General features: G+C 54.6%; 1 protein-coding gene across 2 annotated transcripts; it reads right to left on the bottom strand.

Annotated features, from left to right (window-relative positions):
- Window positions 1-776: 776 nt before the first annotated feature.
- LSM4 (LSM4 homolog, U6 small nuclear RNA and mRNA degradation associated) lies at window positions 777-13,378 on the bottom strand. 2 transcript variants are annotated; one of them, XM_044253901.1, is made up of 5 exons: window positions 13,256-13,378; window positions 8,704-8,745; window positions 6,392-6,490; window positions 3,266-3,449; window positions 777-1,435 (listed from the first exon to the last, which is right to left on the bottom strand). In XM_044253901.1, the coding sequence occupies exons 1-5, from the start codon at window positions 13,256-13,258 to the stop codon at window positions 1,344-1,346; spliced, it is 420 nt and encodes a 139-aa protein (XP_044109836.1). In that variant the 5' UTR covers window positions 13,259-13,378; the 3' UTR covers window positions 777-1,343. The 2 variants fall into 2 exon arrangements, with proteins under 2 accessions (XP_044109836.1, XP_044109837.1); XM_044253902.1 differs by lacking the exon at window positions 13,256-13,378 and adding an exon at window positions 12,932-12,952.
- Window positions 13,379-14,416: the final 1,038 nt, after the last annotated feature.

The raw sequence follows: 14,416 nt of genomic DNA, 5'->3' as shown, positions 1-14,416 counted from the left end.
CGCATTCTTGAGGCGGGCTGAGTCTTAACTGTGGGTATCTGTAAGACCGCCCGGCTAGCGCTTGGCAGCTCCAACAATGGAGTTCTTGGGCAACACCTTTTATTCTGATCACCCCTCAGAACAGGTCTCAACACAGTGACAATTAGAATCCGCTCCCATGGGAACCAGCTGGCACCCCATCTCACCTCCCCACACCCGGCCATCCTGCAGTGCCCCTCACTTATAATAAAAGAGGAAAGGCAGCCTGTGGACAATGTCACAGAAACATTTTGCAAAAGTGCTGGCTCAACATCCCTCGCAAATCATCACGGTGTGGACAGGCGGTGACCCAACTCCGAGAGGAGGCGGCAAGAGCCTTCCCAGCACATTCCTTGAGGCAGCTGCTTGTCACAGCTTCTCAGTGAACTCTGGTGTGAATGCTGCTTACAAAGCAGGGATGGCAGGCAGGACATTGGTCACAAGGAGGGGCTGCATGGGTATTGCACTGGCTCCTGCCTGGGCCTTCTCTCCCCCGCCCCCCAACCACTCTCTCTACAAAGGGGCAGGGATTACAGGCAAACCTAGTGCAGGAGGGCCACTCCCACTGTCCAGACAAAAGCCTCATAGTTCTTAAAAGGACATCAAGGGACACGGAACCAGTGTCCTGTTGAAATACTTCCCCTTGGCGAGACAGACAGCAACCCTCGAAAGGAAACTTCCCTTACTGGGCTGTGATTTCCTGAGGATACCACACTTTAGATGTGCCTAGTGACTCAAAAGGAATTAGGAATTTGCAGTTTGTAGTTGTATGTGTTTTTATTTTTGTAACACAAACAGGGAGAGAGGAGGCAAAGGGGCAGGGCCCAGCAATGTCCCCAGAACAGCTTCTGTGGCATACGTTCATATGTGTTTGTTTTCAAAATGCAATCCTGAGGTCCGTGTTTCAGGGAACTCCCAAGGCTGTCAATCTCAGTGCAAAGAGCTTAAAATAAAAACCTCCGGTCTGCTCACCACAGGAGGATCCAACTCAAAATGCAAAACAAGCCTGCTTGGAAAGTGCCCGCCCTTAAAACAAGAGCGAGGGTTTTAAAGACACATTAAACATGGAATCTTCCAGGAATCAAGTCAGCTGCGGCTTCAGAAAAACCAAACACACCAAACATATCCAACTGCAGAACTGCTGGCTTAAAAAAAAAAGGTGGGGGATACTCTACGTAAAAAGGATCACAGAAGGACAGGCGGAGAGGGGGGCTCTTCCCCAACACCTGCTTCTTTTTGTTCTGAACACACTTGTGAACCAAAGAGTAGAAACACAGCCTTGGCGAGCAGTGTGGCAGCTCAGTCTCTGGGGAACGGAGGGCGGTTCACTGTTTGCCCGCCTGTCTGCCCGGCTTCTTTTCCGGCTGACCTCTGCCTGTGCCTGGTATCCCACCGCGGCCCCGGCCGCCAAACACACCTGTGAGACAGAGGAGGGGGTTGCAGCAGAGCTGGGTTTGGAAGCCCAGCTGAAAACGTGGGGGTGGTCCTCCAGAAAGTTCTCAGTGTCAACAAGGGACAAGACCAGCTCCGAAGGGCTATGAGGGACGCCAGGGAGGAGAGAGGTCAGCTCTAAGTCACACTAGGGCTTGGGGCAGGCTTCCTGGGACAGGGAGTGGGGCCAGTGTAGGGGACAGTCATCAGAAGGACAAAGCCAGATGGTTTCCCAGAAGAGGAGAGCACGAGGCAGAATAGGGGCAGGACTGAGCCCAGGGGGCCAGCCACAGGCCCCCAGCTCTAAGGACCCAGGTTTCCCTCTTTCTCCAGCACTGTCCACATCCACAGAGAAACAACTGGGAGATTGTGTGTGTCCAGCCGAGGAGTGGGGACAGGGGAGCTCCCTGCCTTCTAACCTCGGCCAGCCAGTGATGGAGCTGTGCTTCTAAGATACGTGGAGCCCAAGGTAGGAGCTGTGTGGGAGGCTGAGTAATCAGGGACAGAACACACCCCAGCCCAGGAGGTCCTAGGAGGACCAGGGTGGCATGGGGACACAGAAGGGCACACACAGTCGTCCTTCCACCACAAACATGATGTGGGTCCCATGAGAAGGGAGGCCCATCCCTGCCTGCCCTCGCCATCCCCGGGGCAAGCCCAGCTTTGCCAAGGGCAGCTCTGCCACACAGGGTGAGATGTCCACCTGCTGCCAAGGGCCCCATGGCCTCTCTTCAGAGTGGCCCAAGCCATCACTCCTCCCTCCCTCCCTCCCTGCTCCTCTGGGCAGCTCACTCAACAGTGGTGGCCCCCAGCATGAAGAGCCTGGCCCTTAGATATGGAAAGGGCCCTGCTCACCCCTAGTTCTTGGCAACCTCCCCACCTGCAGTGCCCTCCTGACCCCTCCCTCTGTCTCACTCCTGTCACGTGAGCCTCAGCTCAGGGCCGGCTCTTGTATCCTTCCTGGCCCTGCCTGTGAGCCCCCAGGGGGGAGCCTGGGCCTGGCACATGGAAGGCCCCTCCAGATGGAAGAGACAAAGCCGGGGCCCTCCAAGAGGAGGGGGGATGAGGGGGGAGGGAGGGTCTGCAGATGGCCTCTAGGCTCAATCCCCAGCTGACTGCACAATAAACTCAAGTTTATGCCAGATTTATAGTCTCAGTGGCACGGGGCGGGTAGGGTGAGGGGAGTTTATCAAAAAGGCATGAACTTGGCCTTGTGAAAAGGAGTGATAGCAGGGAAGGGGCTCGTGCCAGGCCCTGAGCCAGGATCCCCGCCAGCAGTCTTGGTGAGGCAGGGACCACCGGACTCTCCCTGCAGAGGGGCAACGAGCCGGGGAGGTGGCATGCCATTCTCCGAGCACCTGCCAGGAGACACAGGCAGCCATCAGGTGAGGGCTCAAGCCCCAAGTCTGCATGGGCACAGTGTCTGTCTGCTGGGCCAGAGCCAGGCCTCAGGAGCATGGAGGGCTGCTGCTGGGCACCAGGGCCCGGGGAGTGGGGGAGTCAGCACTGCCCGCCGGGACTACACGAGGCTTCCAGGGCTGGGGCTGCGGGGCCCGGGGAAGGCAGCGAGCAGCAGCATGGCTGCCCCGCACCAGAGGAGGCCTGTGAGTCATAACCCCCAGCTCTGTGGAGGGGGCTCAGAGCCAGGCCTGTGGCACCATGACGGCACCACCCAGGAATGTCAACACTGGGACGGGATGGCTGCCACGTGCTGCAGTCACCCTTCAGCGGCAAGGCCTGGGCAGGCTCTTTGGCCTAGCCTGCTGGGCAGGGGGTGGGGTAGGGGGGAGGGGGAGGAGGGGAGAGAAGGACCTACCTCGCCCAGCGCCCCCCATGCCTCGGCCCTTCTGCTGCTTCTGCTGCTGCAGGCCACCGCGGCCACGGCCCTTGGCCACCACCTCCTCCTTGACCATGTCAATGATCTCGTCGGGGATGCGCAGGTACTTGATGGTGCTGCCGCGGATATAGCACTCTGGCATCCGCCAAAACTTGTCCCCGTCCTGTGTGAGAGGGGGGGAGTCTCGGATCGGGGGTAGGGGGAGGTCCCTGCAGAGTGGGTGCCAAGAACCAGGGCGCATCTGTCCCCTCGTGCCCCCATTCCCACCTGGGTCATTGTCCTAGCCTGCCTGCGCCTGGCATCCCCCCTGCACAGTTCTCAGTCCCGGACTTGACGTGGGCATGGGGGAGGTGTCTTCCAGGGGACTCTCTTCAGACTCATGGTCCCCTGTTACCCAGGAAGGGGCAAAGAATCCCATCAGCTAGCTTCCTCATCCTCAGCCTGTCCTCCAGTGTGGGATGAGGTTTGTTACCTATAGCCCAAAGCCGAGAAAAGGCTGGGGACCTTCGCACCAGGCACTACCACAGCCCAGCCACAGCCCAGCTCCTCCACCCTCCTGCCCCCGGCCTTTGGAACCTACCTTCTGGAACCCTCTCTATGTGTCCTGACTCATTCATTCATCCAGTTATCTCCTGATGGACTCTGAGGTGGGTGTGGGACACAGGTAAGTGGGACAGAGACTATGTGTGACCAGTGAAGAGGGCGGGAGGTGGGAGGGGAGGTGAGCCCATGGCTGGCCAGGGGCAGTGACCACTGATGCCAGTTTTCAGGGGAGCTAATTAAGGCCAGAGAGATTAGGAGGCTTGCAAAGTCACAGATTCTGGAGCAATGCCAACCCTGAAGGTCCAAGGACGTCAATCACCTCCCCGCCAACCCCCACCGCCATGTACCCTGTGACCAGCACAAGGCCTTCCTCCACAGCCCCTCCTGCTGCCCTTGGGCAGGAGCCCAGGGCTTCTTCGTTCTCCAGCCCCACCCCTGGTGCCCTGAGCCAGAAGTCTTGGCAGCCCTCTCTGCTCCCCACATCCCTAGAAATCAGACCAAGACATTTCCCTGCTTAGGACCCAATCAGGGCCCCCTTGGCCCAAGGACAAAGTCCAAACTCCTCAGTGTGGCTCCCGAGGGCCCAAGATCCAGCCCCACCCTGGCTGCTCTCGCTCAGCTCTCCATGACTTGCTTTCCAGATGGAAATTTCTGGAACACATACAATGGGCGTCTTGCCCCCAGCACTTTGCACATGCTGTTCCCACTTTTCTGTGTGTGGCTAACTCTGACCCCCAATAGGTCTTGTTCCTAGCCACCCTGAAAGCCTCAGAGTCCTCAAGCATGACAGTCGTTGGCGGTGCCTGGCTCAGGCTGGTCTGGCACAGCGGAGACACTCAATAGGACAAAGGGAAAGCTCAAAGGCCAACTCTTCCCAGGAATGTGCATAAGCCCCCAACCTACACTGGAACCCCATGAGGTCTTGAGCACTCCTTTCCCAGGAAGGGCAGGCAAGGGCCCAAGTCCTCAGTGATGCAAACTTACAGCCTGACAGATACATAATGATTCCAGGCAAGCTCAGGGCTTGGCACTCCCTTAGCCGAGGACGAGCTGGGCCCAGCATACTCCCTGCAGGAACCAGAGCTTACTCTGTGTTCCATGGCAAGAGCCAAGCAACTTGAGCTAACCACTCTCCAACCAATCCTGGCTCTCCAGGGCTTTCTCAGTCCTGCATGTCTGCATCCTGCCCAGGCTGCTGCCCCGGGGACAGGCTGCTACCCCGTTTATGGGGGAGGATGCCAGACAGCCCAAGTGACACTGAACCTCACACCAGCCTCTCCTTGCAACCAGCAGGTCAGAGGGTGGACTACGCAGGAGGAGCCACATGTCCAGTCTCCACTGGCTATGGAGGTCGGCTGACCTTGCTCTGCGAACCCGTGGTTGCTTCCAGGTCCCAGAGAGGGACAAAGACCTACTGGCCCCTCGCTCAGCTACGTACTGCAGCAATGGTTGCTATAGTCACACTGGAGCTGCCCAGACCCCTGCCGCCACAAGTGCAGTAGCCAAACCAGGAGGAAGGTTCTAGTGGGAGACCTTGCATAATATACATCTCAAGATGCAGGGCACAGAGCCTCACAGGTGAGGGGAGATGGTCACACTCACCAGTCTGCCTGCTGGATATGGGCCATCCAGGAGGACAGACCAGGGGCAAGATGGGCTGCCTAGGGCTCTGCTATACTCTGGTATGGCAAGCCTCAGGGGCACCTGCCCAGGAGCTCAAGACAGCCCCATCATGGCTGGGCCCGCGTGCACTTTCCTCCCTTGTAATCTAGGGGGCTGTCCCCAAGGCAGATGGAGACTGGAATCAAGGAAGGAGGCAAGCCCCAGCCCACTCCAGCACAGGTTCACAGGGGGGCGCCCTGCCTTCGCCACGGTCGTCGTCCTCATTGCTCTGAGGGTTTGACCCTAGAGAACTGTTCCCCAGCCCTGGCCCACCAGGTGGTGTTCCTGGCCCTACACTTCCTGGTTTCAGTCTCCGGAGGTAAACAAGGCTCCTGGTTCACAGGGCCACAGGGCTGCCCTCGCCCCCTGGTGGCCTGGATATCCTACGGCCACACCACCCTGGCCAGTTGGCTGGCGATGTCCACAGCCAGGACCAAAGGCAGCACGGGCTGACAAGGAAGGTCAAGCCTATCTTGGAGGCCACCCCTACCTGTACACTAGGGATTTGTAGCCAGAAGTGCCCCCCAGGCCTAAGTCCTTCTTGTTTAGGACTGGCAGCAGCAGTGGGGCATGGGGCAGCATCCCCGTAGGTACAAAGTCCAGGGCACTAGAGGGACTTGGAACCCTGCCCTTCTGCTGGCTGCACCCCCCACCCAGTCCCTCAGGCCCTGCCCCTCCTAAGCCCCACCCATTCCATCAAGCCTCACTGTGGTAGGAAGACCTGGCTGAGCTATGCCCCTCCCCACTCCTCCCGCAAGGGCAGGGAGGGGCCTTCACTACGGAGGATGCTGAGACTGGGTTGCACTTGGCCGCCACACCACCCGCAGTCCCTATGCCAGCCTGGCCCTGCCTGACCTAGTGGGACAGAGGGGCCTCAGGCGGTGGGCACAGGGCACTTACCCTGGATGTGCAGATCACCTCTCGAAGGTTAATGTTCATCCAGTTATCACAGCTCACCAGGTGCCCATTGTATGTCTCCCCATTTTTTAGTTCCACCAACTGCAAGAGAAATGAACCCCAAGTCAGCCATGGGTCCCAAGGAAGGGCAGCCCTACCCCTAAGTCCTGGGTGACTACCACCTGGGGTTCATCCAGACACAGGACCTCGGGGGACTGTGTGGCCACAGCACATGGTGCCTAGTACTGTCCCCTCCTCCTCTACTGCCCCTTGTGGGCCATCTTATGGGCGACATGTTTGGCATCCTCTGTACATTTTGCTGGGCACTGTGGTCTTCTATGATGAAACCAGATTTTTTTGTGCAAACAAAAAAGCAAAAAAACCCACAAAAAAAAAACCTCTATAAAACTTTAAAGGAAAGAGCGAGTTTAGAGGAACAGTGGCCACTGACTCAGAACAGCCAGGGCGACATGTCTTAGTCGGTCCAGACAGGGGCCTGGGGGCAGCTGTTCTCTGACAGCACGTGTACAAGCCTTGGTGGTCTGGAAACACCTTTTCAGTCCAAGAGATACTCATCTATTCTAATGTGTTCTGGGAAAATACAAAGGTAGCCCATCATCTGAAGCTCCGCTGAGACTTAAGAAAGAATCAACTCAGGCCCCAAGAGAAATAAAGGCAAACATCCGTGCAAAAATGTGTGCACAAAGGGCGCCTGGGGGGCTCAGTTGGTTAAGCATCTGCCTTGAGCTCAGGTCATGATCCCGGGGTCCAGGGATTGAGCCCCAGGTTGGGCTCCTGGCTTAGCAGGGAGTCTGCTTCTCCCTCTGCCCCTTCTCCCACTTGTGTGCTCTTTTTCTCTCTCAAATAAACGAAAAATAAAATTAAAAAAAAAAAAATGTGTGCACAAATGTTCATGGCGACCAAAATATTTACAGACAGGAAGTAAAAACCACCCAAATGTCCATCACCAGCAGACAAGTGGAGACACAAAATGTAATATGTCCACACAGTATGTTACCACATGGCCAAGGCCATCAGGTAGGAAGCCCTGACACATGGTACAATGTAGCTGAATCTCGAAAAACATGCGGAGTTGAAGAAGCCACATAAAAAAGGCCACACACTATATGATCCCATTTACAGGCAATGTTTAGGACAAGCAAATCCATGGACAAAAAGCAGATTAGTGGTTGCCAGGGACTGGGGAAAGGGGATGGGGACTGCTACTGGGGATGGGGTTTCCTTCTGGGGTGATGGAATGTTCTGGAACTACACAGAGGTGGTGGTTTATGATGCTGTGAATGTACTAAATACCCCTGAGTTGTTTATGTTAAGAGGCTGAACTGTAAAGGCGCCTGGGTGGCTCAGTGGGTTAAAGCCTCTGCCTTCGGCTCAGGTCGTGGTCCCAGGGTCCTGGGATTGAGCCCTGGGCTCTCTGCTCCATGGGGAGCCTGCTTCCTCCTCTCTCTCTGCCTCTCTGCCTACTTGTGATCTCTGTCTGTTAAATAAATAAATAAAATATTAAAAAAAGAAAAAAAGAACTTCAGAAGAAAAAAACTGTTATCGTTAATGGCAAAAGTCATTTAGGGAATAACGTGTGTTTCGTGATCCCATTTGTGTTTTTAAAAAAGTCACAATTCGTGTCTCTTTATTTTTTTAAATTTTATTTATTTTTTAAAGAGTTTATTTATTCGACAAAGAGAGAAAGAGCGAGAGAGGAAACACAAGCAGGGGCAGAGGCAGAGGGAGAAGCAGGCTCCCTGCTGAGCAGGGAGCCTGACGCGGGGTTCGATCCCAGGACCCTGGGACCATGACCTGAGCCGAAGGCAGACGCTTAACAACAGAGGCAGCCAGGCGCCCTCTCAGATTCCTGTTTCTACACGTATGTTAAGCCTGGACGTGCAAGGCACCTGGCTGGCTCAGCTGGTGAAGCGTGCAACTCTTGATCTTGGCTCTGTGAGTTCAAGCCCCATGTTGGGCACGGAGCTACTTTAAAAAGAAAAAAAGAAAAAAAAAAAAAGCTGGAACGAGCATATATCAAAGATGGTTAATTTGCTGGCAAGAGTAATGACGAGCTTCTAGTTTCTACGCACCTCCAATGTTTGACATTTTTAATAAGTACGTATTACTTTTATAAGCAGAACTAAAAACAGGTCCTGACCCGCGTAGGAGGGAGAAGAGGACAAGCGGCTGTTTTGTGGGCAGGCAGGATGCAGGTATGGCTGGAGGCCCTTCACCCTTGGCCCAGTGTCCCAGTCCCTGCGCTGAGGCTGGTCCCCACTGAAACTCGCTGCCCTTGACAGGCATGTACTCACCATGGGATGATTCTGAGCCGTCTTCAGCAGCGACAAGGGAAGCTGTAAGGGAAAGAGGCTCGTAACTTGTCTGATCAGCACTGAGGGACGCCGGCCCCCCATGTGGGGCTGGGACTCCAATCTCGCCAATCTGTCACCTTATCGCTATGCGGGGATATACAGGGGCACATGGCCCTAACCCCCTGACAGAAAATGCATGCTCCTAACTCTGCCCAGCCCCAGGACACATACCTGCCTCCCAGTTTAGGACGTAAAGCCTGGAACACTCCCCCATGCCCAATCTCAGAGGTAGCAGTCATCTGGTCTTGGTGCTGCCCATTCTGGGCGTTTCCTTATAACTAGTGTTACCTACCTATATCCACACCCTTGACAGGAGAGGGCCTAGCCTTCCATGCTGGTCATTAGTGCCACAGCACACGGGTCCTTCTCCTGCCTGCCTTTTTTGTTCGACTGATGTCCCTGAGATGCAACCACATTAAACATGTAGCTTTTTTGGAACGCCTGGGTGGCTCAGTCGGATAAGCATCTGACTCCAGCTCAGGTGGTGATCTTGGGGTACTGGGATTGAGCCCCGTGTCAGGCTCTGTGCACAATGGGCAGTCTGCATACCCCTTGCCCCCCCCCCCTCCGCCCCAATGCACAGGCCCTCTCTCATATAAATAAATCTTTTTTTTTTTTTTTTTTTAAGATGCAGCTTTCATTTTCATCCTCATATACGGTTACTATCACACCTACTTTACAGATGGGGATACCGAGGCTGAAGAGACTGAGGAACTTGCCCAGCACTACAGAGTCAGTAAAGAGAACCCCACTGGCTGGAAGTCAGCTCATTCCAAGTCCACGCCCCAAAGGGCAGCCCCGACTGGACCAAGAGTGATTCTGCCAGGCAGTGGAGTATCAACCTTGATCCATGGTGGCTACATCTATGCTGGGTTTTCAGAGAGAATTCTTCAGAAAAGGAGAAAAAACATCCCAGGGGGGGGAAAATCTGTCATTACTACAAATGTGATGGCTTATAAAAGATGCAATTTTTAAAAATTCACCCACATAAAGTCAGCTTCCAAGATACTAAAAAATCTTCTCTTTTCATTTTGGGAACACAAATCACAGTCCATACGACACTGGGGCCTGCGTCTCGGCCTCCAGGAAGATGACTCCGGTGGCAGTGCTTAGGTCCAGGATCCAATGACAGCCCATCCAGCAAGGTCAAATGAAGGTTCTGGTCTGAGGGTCCCACAGATGAGACACTCACTGCCTGGGAGAGGATGGGAGCTTCACCACGCCTTGCCCCAGCTTTGGAATTCTCAGTCAGCCATCCCCCCCAGAAGCTCGCCATAGGTCAGTCTCAGCCTGCCCTCACACTCCCAACGCAGGGCGGCTGCTTCTCTACGTGGGGGGAACTGAAGGCCAGAAATGGCCCTCAACCCCCACAGGACAGCTGCCAAGGAAAGGCTCGAGGGGGATTCCCACATCCCACCGCCTTTCCTGAGAAGAGCTGCCTAGGGGAGGTCCAGTGGCTGCAGGAAGCCAGGCCCATGCCCACTTCCTGCACTGGCTTCCTGGTAAAAAGGAAGAAGGGAAACACGGAGAAGGGGTGGCTGCTCAAAGGACCACCAGCAAGCAGGCTGGGGCCTCCAGCCTAACCAACCTGAGGCTCTAGCCCTCTCATTTGGAATTCATCTGTGCGATGGTACCTGGGTGCCTGCGAGCAGAGAGCCATGGAAAACCAGGAGGCTTCCACTCACGCACTGGGACCATGAGCCTCAGTCACCTTTTACTGTGGCGAAGCCTCAGGCTTTCCTGAGCAAGCCTGTTTTCTTGGGTCCAAGACAGGAATGTGGACCAGGGCAATGACACACACAGGTCGTCCTTCCAGATCACCTGAGAGGGGACAGGACAAGGCCTGGAACGCGAGAATGAGGACGGGTTCAGCAGTGAGCCGCAGAGAAGTATAGCCAAGGGACCAATGGCCAAGTGGGAGGGACCTTCCCAGGGACACCACAGCAAGATCGTGAGAAAGCCCATGAAATTAAGCTGAAGCCTGTCAGCAGGGGCCCCACAGGGGTCCTCTTATGGTGTGTGCAGCTCCTGCACCTGTGCTGGCCTCTCCCTGCCCTGGAGAACCCATGGCTTCCCTGATTGTCACTGGCAGCGCCCTATTCACAAAACAGCTGAAAGGTAAGACACAGAAGTGACCAACACCTGCTCCCAACACTCCCCCCAACAGAATCACAAGGCCAAGCCAGCTCCGGGAAGTAGCCCCTTTTGTTTCTCACTAGCCACGCCCAATCCTGCCTTCTGACCTTTGTTCCTGCAGTCCCCTCGGCCTGGGGAAGGGCTGTCCTGCCCCAGGCCAGTGGCTGCTCACGTGTCACCTCTTAACTCGCTTGGCCAGGCCCTCATAATAACCTCATCTAGGGGTTGAGATTTCCACCTGGGCCACCCCCTGCTGCTTCCATTATAGGACACTGTCAGTCTCTAATTATCTTGTTTATTATGTCTCCCCGCCAGACTGGAAAACTCAAGAGGGTGTGGACTCTGTCCAGTGCCGAGCTCGGGGGCCAGGCACTCGAGAGGGACTCACTAAATATTTGCTGAACAAATACACAAGAAAATGCACACAACATCCAGGGAGGCACATGGCATGGGTGGGAAACCTGCCCCAACCCACAGATAAGAAAAGGAGAGGCTCAGGGGTGCCTAGATGGCTCAGTCAGTTGAGCATCTGCCTTCAGCCCATGATCCCAGGGCCTTGGGATTGAGCCCCAAGTGTGTGGGGCCGGTGGGGGGGGGGTCCTTGCTCAGCAGGGATCCTGCTTCTCCCTCTGCCTTTGCCTGCCTCTCCATCCTTGTGCTGGCTATCAAATCAAATTGAATCAAAAAGGAGAGGCTCAGATGGGGAGAGGTGGTTTTGGGAGGGACAGTCCTCCAAGGCTGCAACAGTCTGGAGCAACATTCACATCTTGCCATTTTCCAGATCATCACCCCCAAACTGTTGGAGACAAAGGAGAGAGGAAGGGGAAGATCCCCAAGAACTTAAAAAAACTTGGTGGGGAAGTTCTTGAAGGTGCTGAGATGGGACTGGCTAGAACACTGTTCAGAAGACAGGGCCATCTGGAGTCGGGAAAATCAAAAGCTTCAGGAAAGAGCAGCCTTTTCTCTGGGCTTTTTCAGAATGTCTGGGGTCTGGTTGTTATATCTAGACCAATCTAAGACTAGACCATGTGGCTTCCTGAGGCTCCCAATTCAAGAAGATGTTAGGGAGACCCATCTCCTCTCCATATACACCCTCAGACCCCTATTTCCGACACCATCATGACCTTGGGGAACTGGGAATGTACCATGCCTTGTCCCTTCCTGGCTATTCTTCAGGCTGACAGAGTCTGTTCTTTGCACAAGCACTGTTCTAGACTCCAGAAATGTATCAGAGATAAAATAACAGGTCCAGTCTCCAAGGAGCTTAAGGAGGAAGGAACCTTCCAGTTCCACCCATCCCCTCAGGCCAACTCCCCTCCAGCACAGAGGACCCACTCCCTCTCTCATTTCCTGCACCAGCCAGCAGAGCAGTATTTAAGACGAATCTCCACTAAGCTTCAGCTCTGAAAAACATGTTAGTGACCTTCAGAGTGACTCTGGAGCTGATGGGCCAGGCACTCTCCTGCATCTCTCCTAGGAGGCCTAGCTCTGAATTTGGGTAGTCCTGTTTCCCTTCCATACTTTTTTTTTTTTTTTCCCTTAAGTAAGCTCCAGGCCCAACGTGGGGCTTGAACTCACTACGTTGACGTCAAGAGTTCCAGGCTCTACCGACTGAGTCAGCCAGACGCAACTCCCTGTCTAAACGCTGAAGGCAGAGGCACTCTCTGACCTAAACCTAGAACTTTCAAGATTGAAGAGCAGCATGGTCCTGGAAAGGGCTCCAGTCAGGGCCTCAATTTCTCCTTCACTGAACTGGAAGGATGCAGTTAGTCCACTCCTGGCTCAAAATGCTGCCCCTTCTCCTGAAACTACATCCAGTGTGATCCAGGGAGAAGCCAAACCCCCTCTCTAGGTCTGCTTTTTCAGCCTCAGAATGAGAGGCAGAGAAGATTGTGCTAACATTCTAAAGTGCCTTGCAAGGCTTGAAATTCTCAACCTGGTTTAATTTGAGAACTCAAATCGGCCTCTTTTCAATAATATGAAGTTAGACCGCTACGGATACACTCGGAGCCACTCCCCTGTCCGAACTCACTCTGCGGCTTTCACCGGACCCTTTGGCAGGTCCCCACTCTCAAGCCTCGGTTCCCCATCTGCAAAGTGGAAAGACAGCAGCTAGGCTAACACATGATTACATGTTCGTCCAATTCTAAGTCCTCCGGAACTGACAGGCTTGATGCTCTGGGCGACCTCCATGCCCTCTCCGGCCTCAATATGCCCGTCTCATGCCGGGGGGCAGAACCGAGGCCCTGACTGCATGCTAGCTCCGCGTCGCCCCTGCCTCAGCGCCCGCCGCGAGGGTCCCCGGCGGCCACGTTCCCCGCCACCCGGAGAGACTTCGCCGCCTCCCTGCCCTCACCATGTTGTCGGCGGGGAGCGGGCTCACCGACCACTTCCGCCGCCGCCGCTCACGCGTCCGCCGGTAGCCGCCCTGCCGCGCGCCACTTAGGCTGAAATGAAGTGGCAGCGACACGAGCCAGTCAGAGCAGGGCTCGGGGGAAGAGTAACCAATCCACGCGGAGTAGGGAGGGATCAACTAGACACGACGGGCAGGGTTGGCTGTGTTCTCGCTGGAGGGATAAGAGAAAGGGCCGTAAAGTGTCGACGTGAATGCTGAAAAGCGGGGGCGGATCCAGTGGGCCTGCCCTAGAGGGCTTGTGGGTAAAGACGCATGCGCAGGTGAAAAATCTCGCAGATCTCCTGGGCTCCACGCTGTGGGCAGAGCCGGATATTGCTACAATTTGCAAAGGAAGGAATTGAGGCTCCGTGGTTATTGCGTTGTGTTTAATGCCTCCCTTAGGGCTCCTGCACTTCTGATTTTCATTATTGTAGTTGGTCCTTATCCAGGGCATGCCTTTTGGTGGGTTGAAATCCTGACTGTGCCCCTTTGAGCCTCGGTTTGCCCCTCTTTAAAATTGGTTTAATGATAGTGTCTGTCCTAGGATGTAGTGAGGATGAAATGAGTTAAGCCAGGTAAAATCATTTAGAATAGCGTCTAGCACAAACGGAGCACTTAGAACCCAGGCGTGCAATAGTTACTGAGGACCTGGTATGTGCCTGTTCCTGGAAACTGAGTAAACCAGACAAAACGGGCCCTCCTGGGACTTAGGAGCCCAGTAGGGAGATAGACGGTAAGCAAACTAAATAGGCAAATGTATTCGTTTCCCTGGGCTGCCGTAACAAATTACCACAAATTGGATGGCTTGGAACAATATAACTTGATTCATGAGTCTGAAATCAAGGTATCACCAGGGTTGGTTCCTTCTGAGGGTTCTGAGGGACAATGTGTCCCCTACATCTCTCCTAGCTTCTGGTGGCTGTCAGCAGTCCTCACAGTTCGTCGGCTCCCAGAAACATAAATCTCCGCCACTGTCTTCCCATGGTTTTGTGTGTCTCCCTATCTCAAGTCTTTGTTTCACTTTGTTATAAGGACAGTATCTCATTATGTCCATCCTAAATCCAGGATAGAATCATCTTGAGATCCTTAATTACATTTGCAAAGATTTTATTTCAAAAAAGG

The sequence above is a fragment of the Neovison vison genome, chromosome 6 (assembly GCF_020171115.1).
Source record: "Neovison vison isolate M4711 chromosome 6, ASM_NN_V1, whole genome shotgun sequence".
Classification (NCBI taxonomy): domain Eukaryota; kingdom Metazoa; phylum Chordata; class Mammalia; order Carnivora; family Mustelidae; genus Neogale; species Neogale vison.
This window is presented reverse-complemented; position numbering and strand designations above follow the sequence as displayed.

Coding starts and splice junctions, on each gene's coding strand:
- LSM4 (XM_044253901.1), bottom strand. Junction 6,491..8,703: donor CGGCTCAGAATCATCCCATG/GTGAGTACATGC, acceptor TTTCTCTTGCAG/TTGGTGGAACTAAAAAATGG. Junction 3,450..6,391: donor AGGTGATCTGCACATCCAGG/GTAAGTGCCCTG, acceptor CCTCTCACACAG/GACGGGGACAAGTTTTGGCG.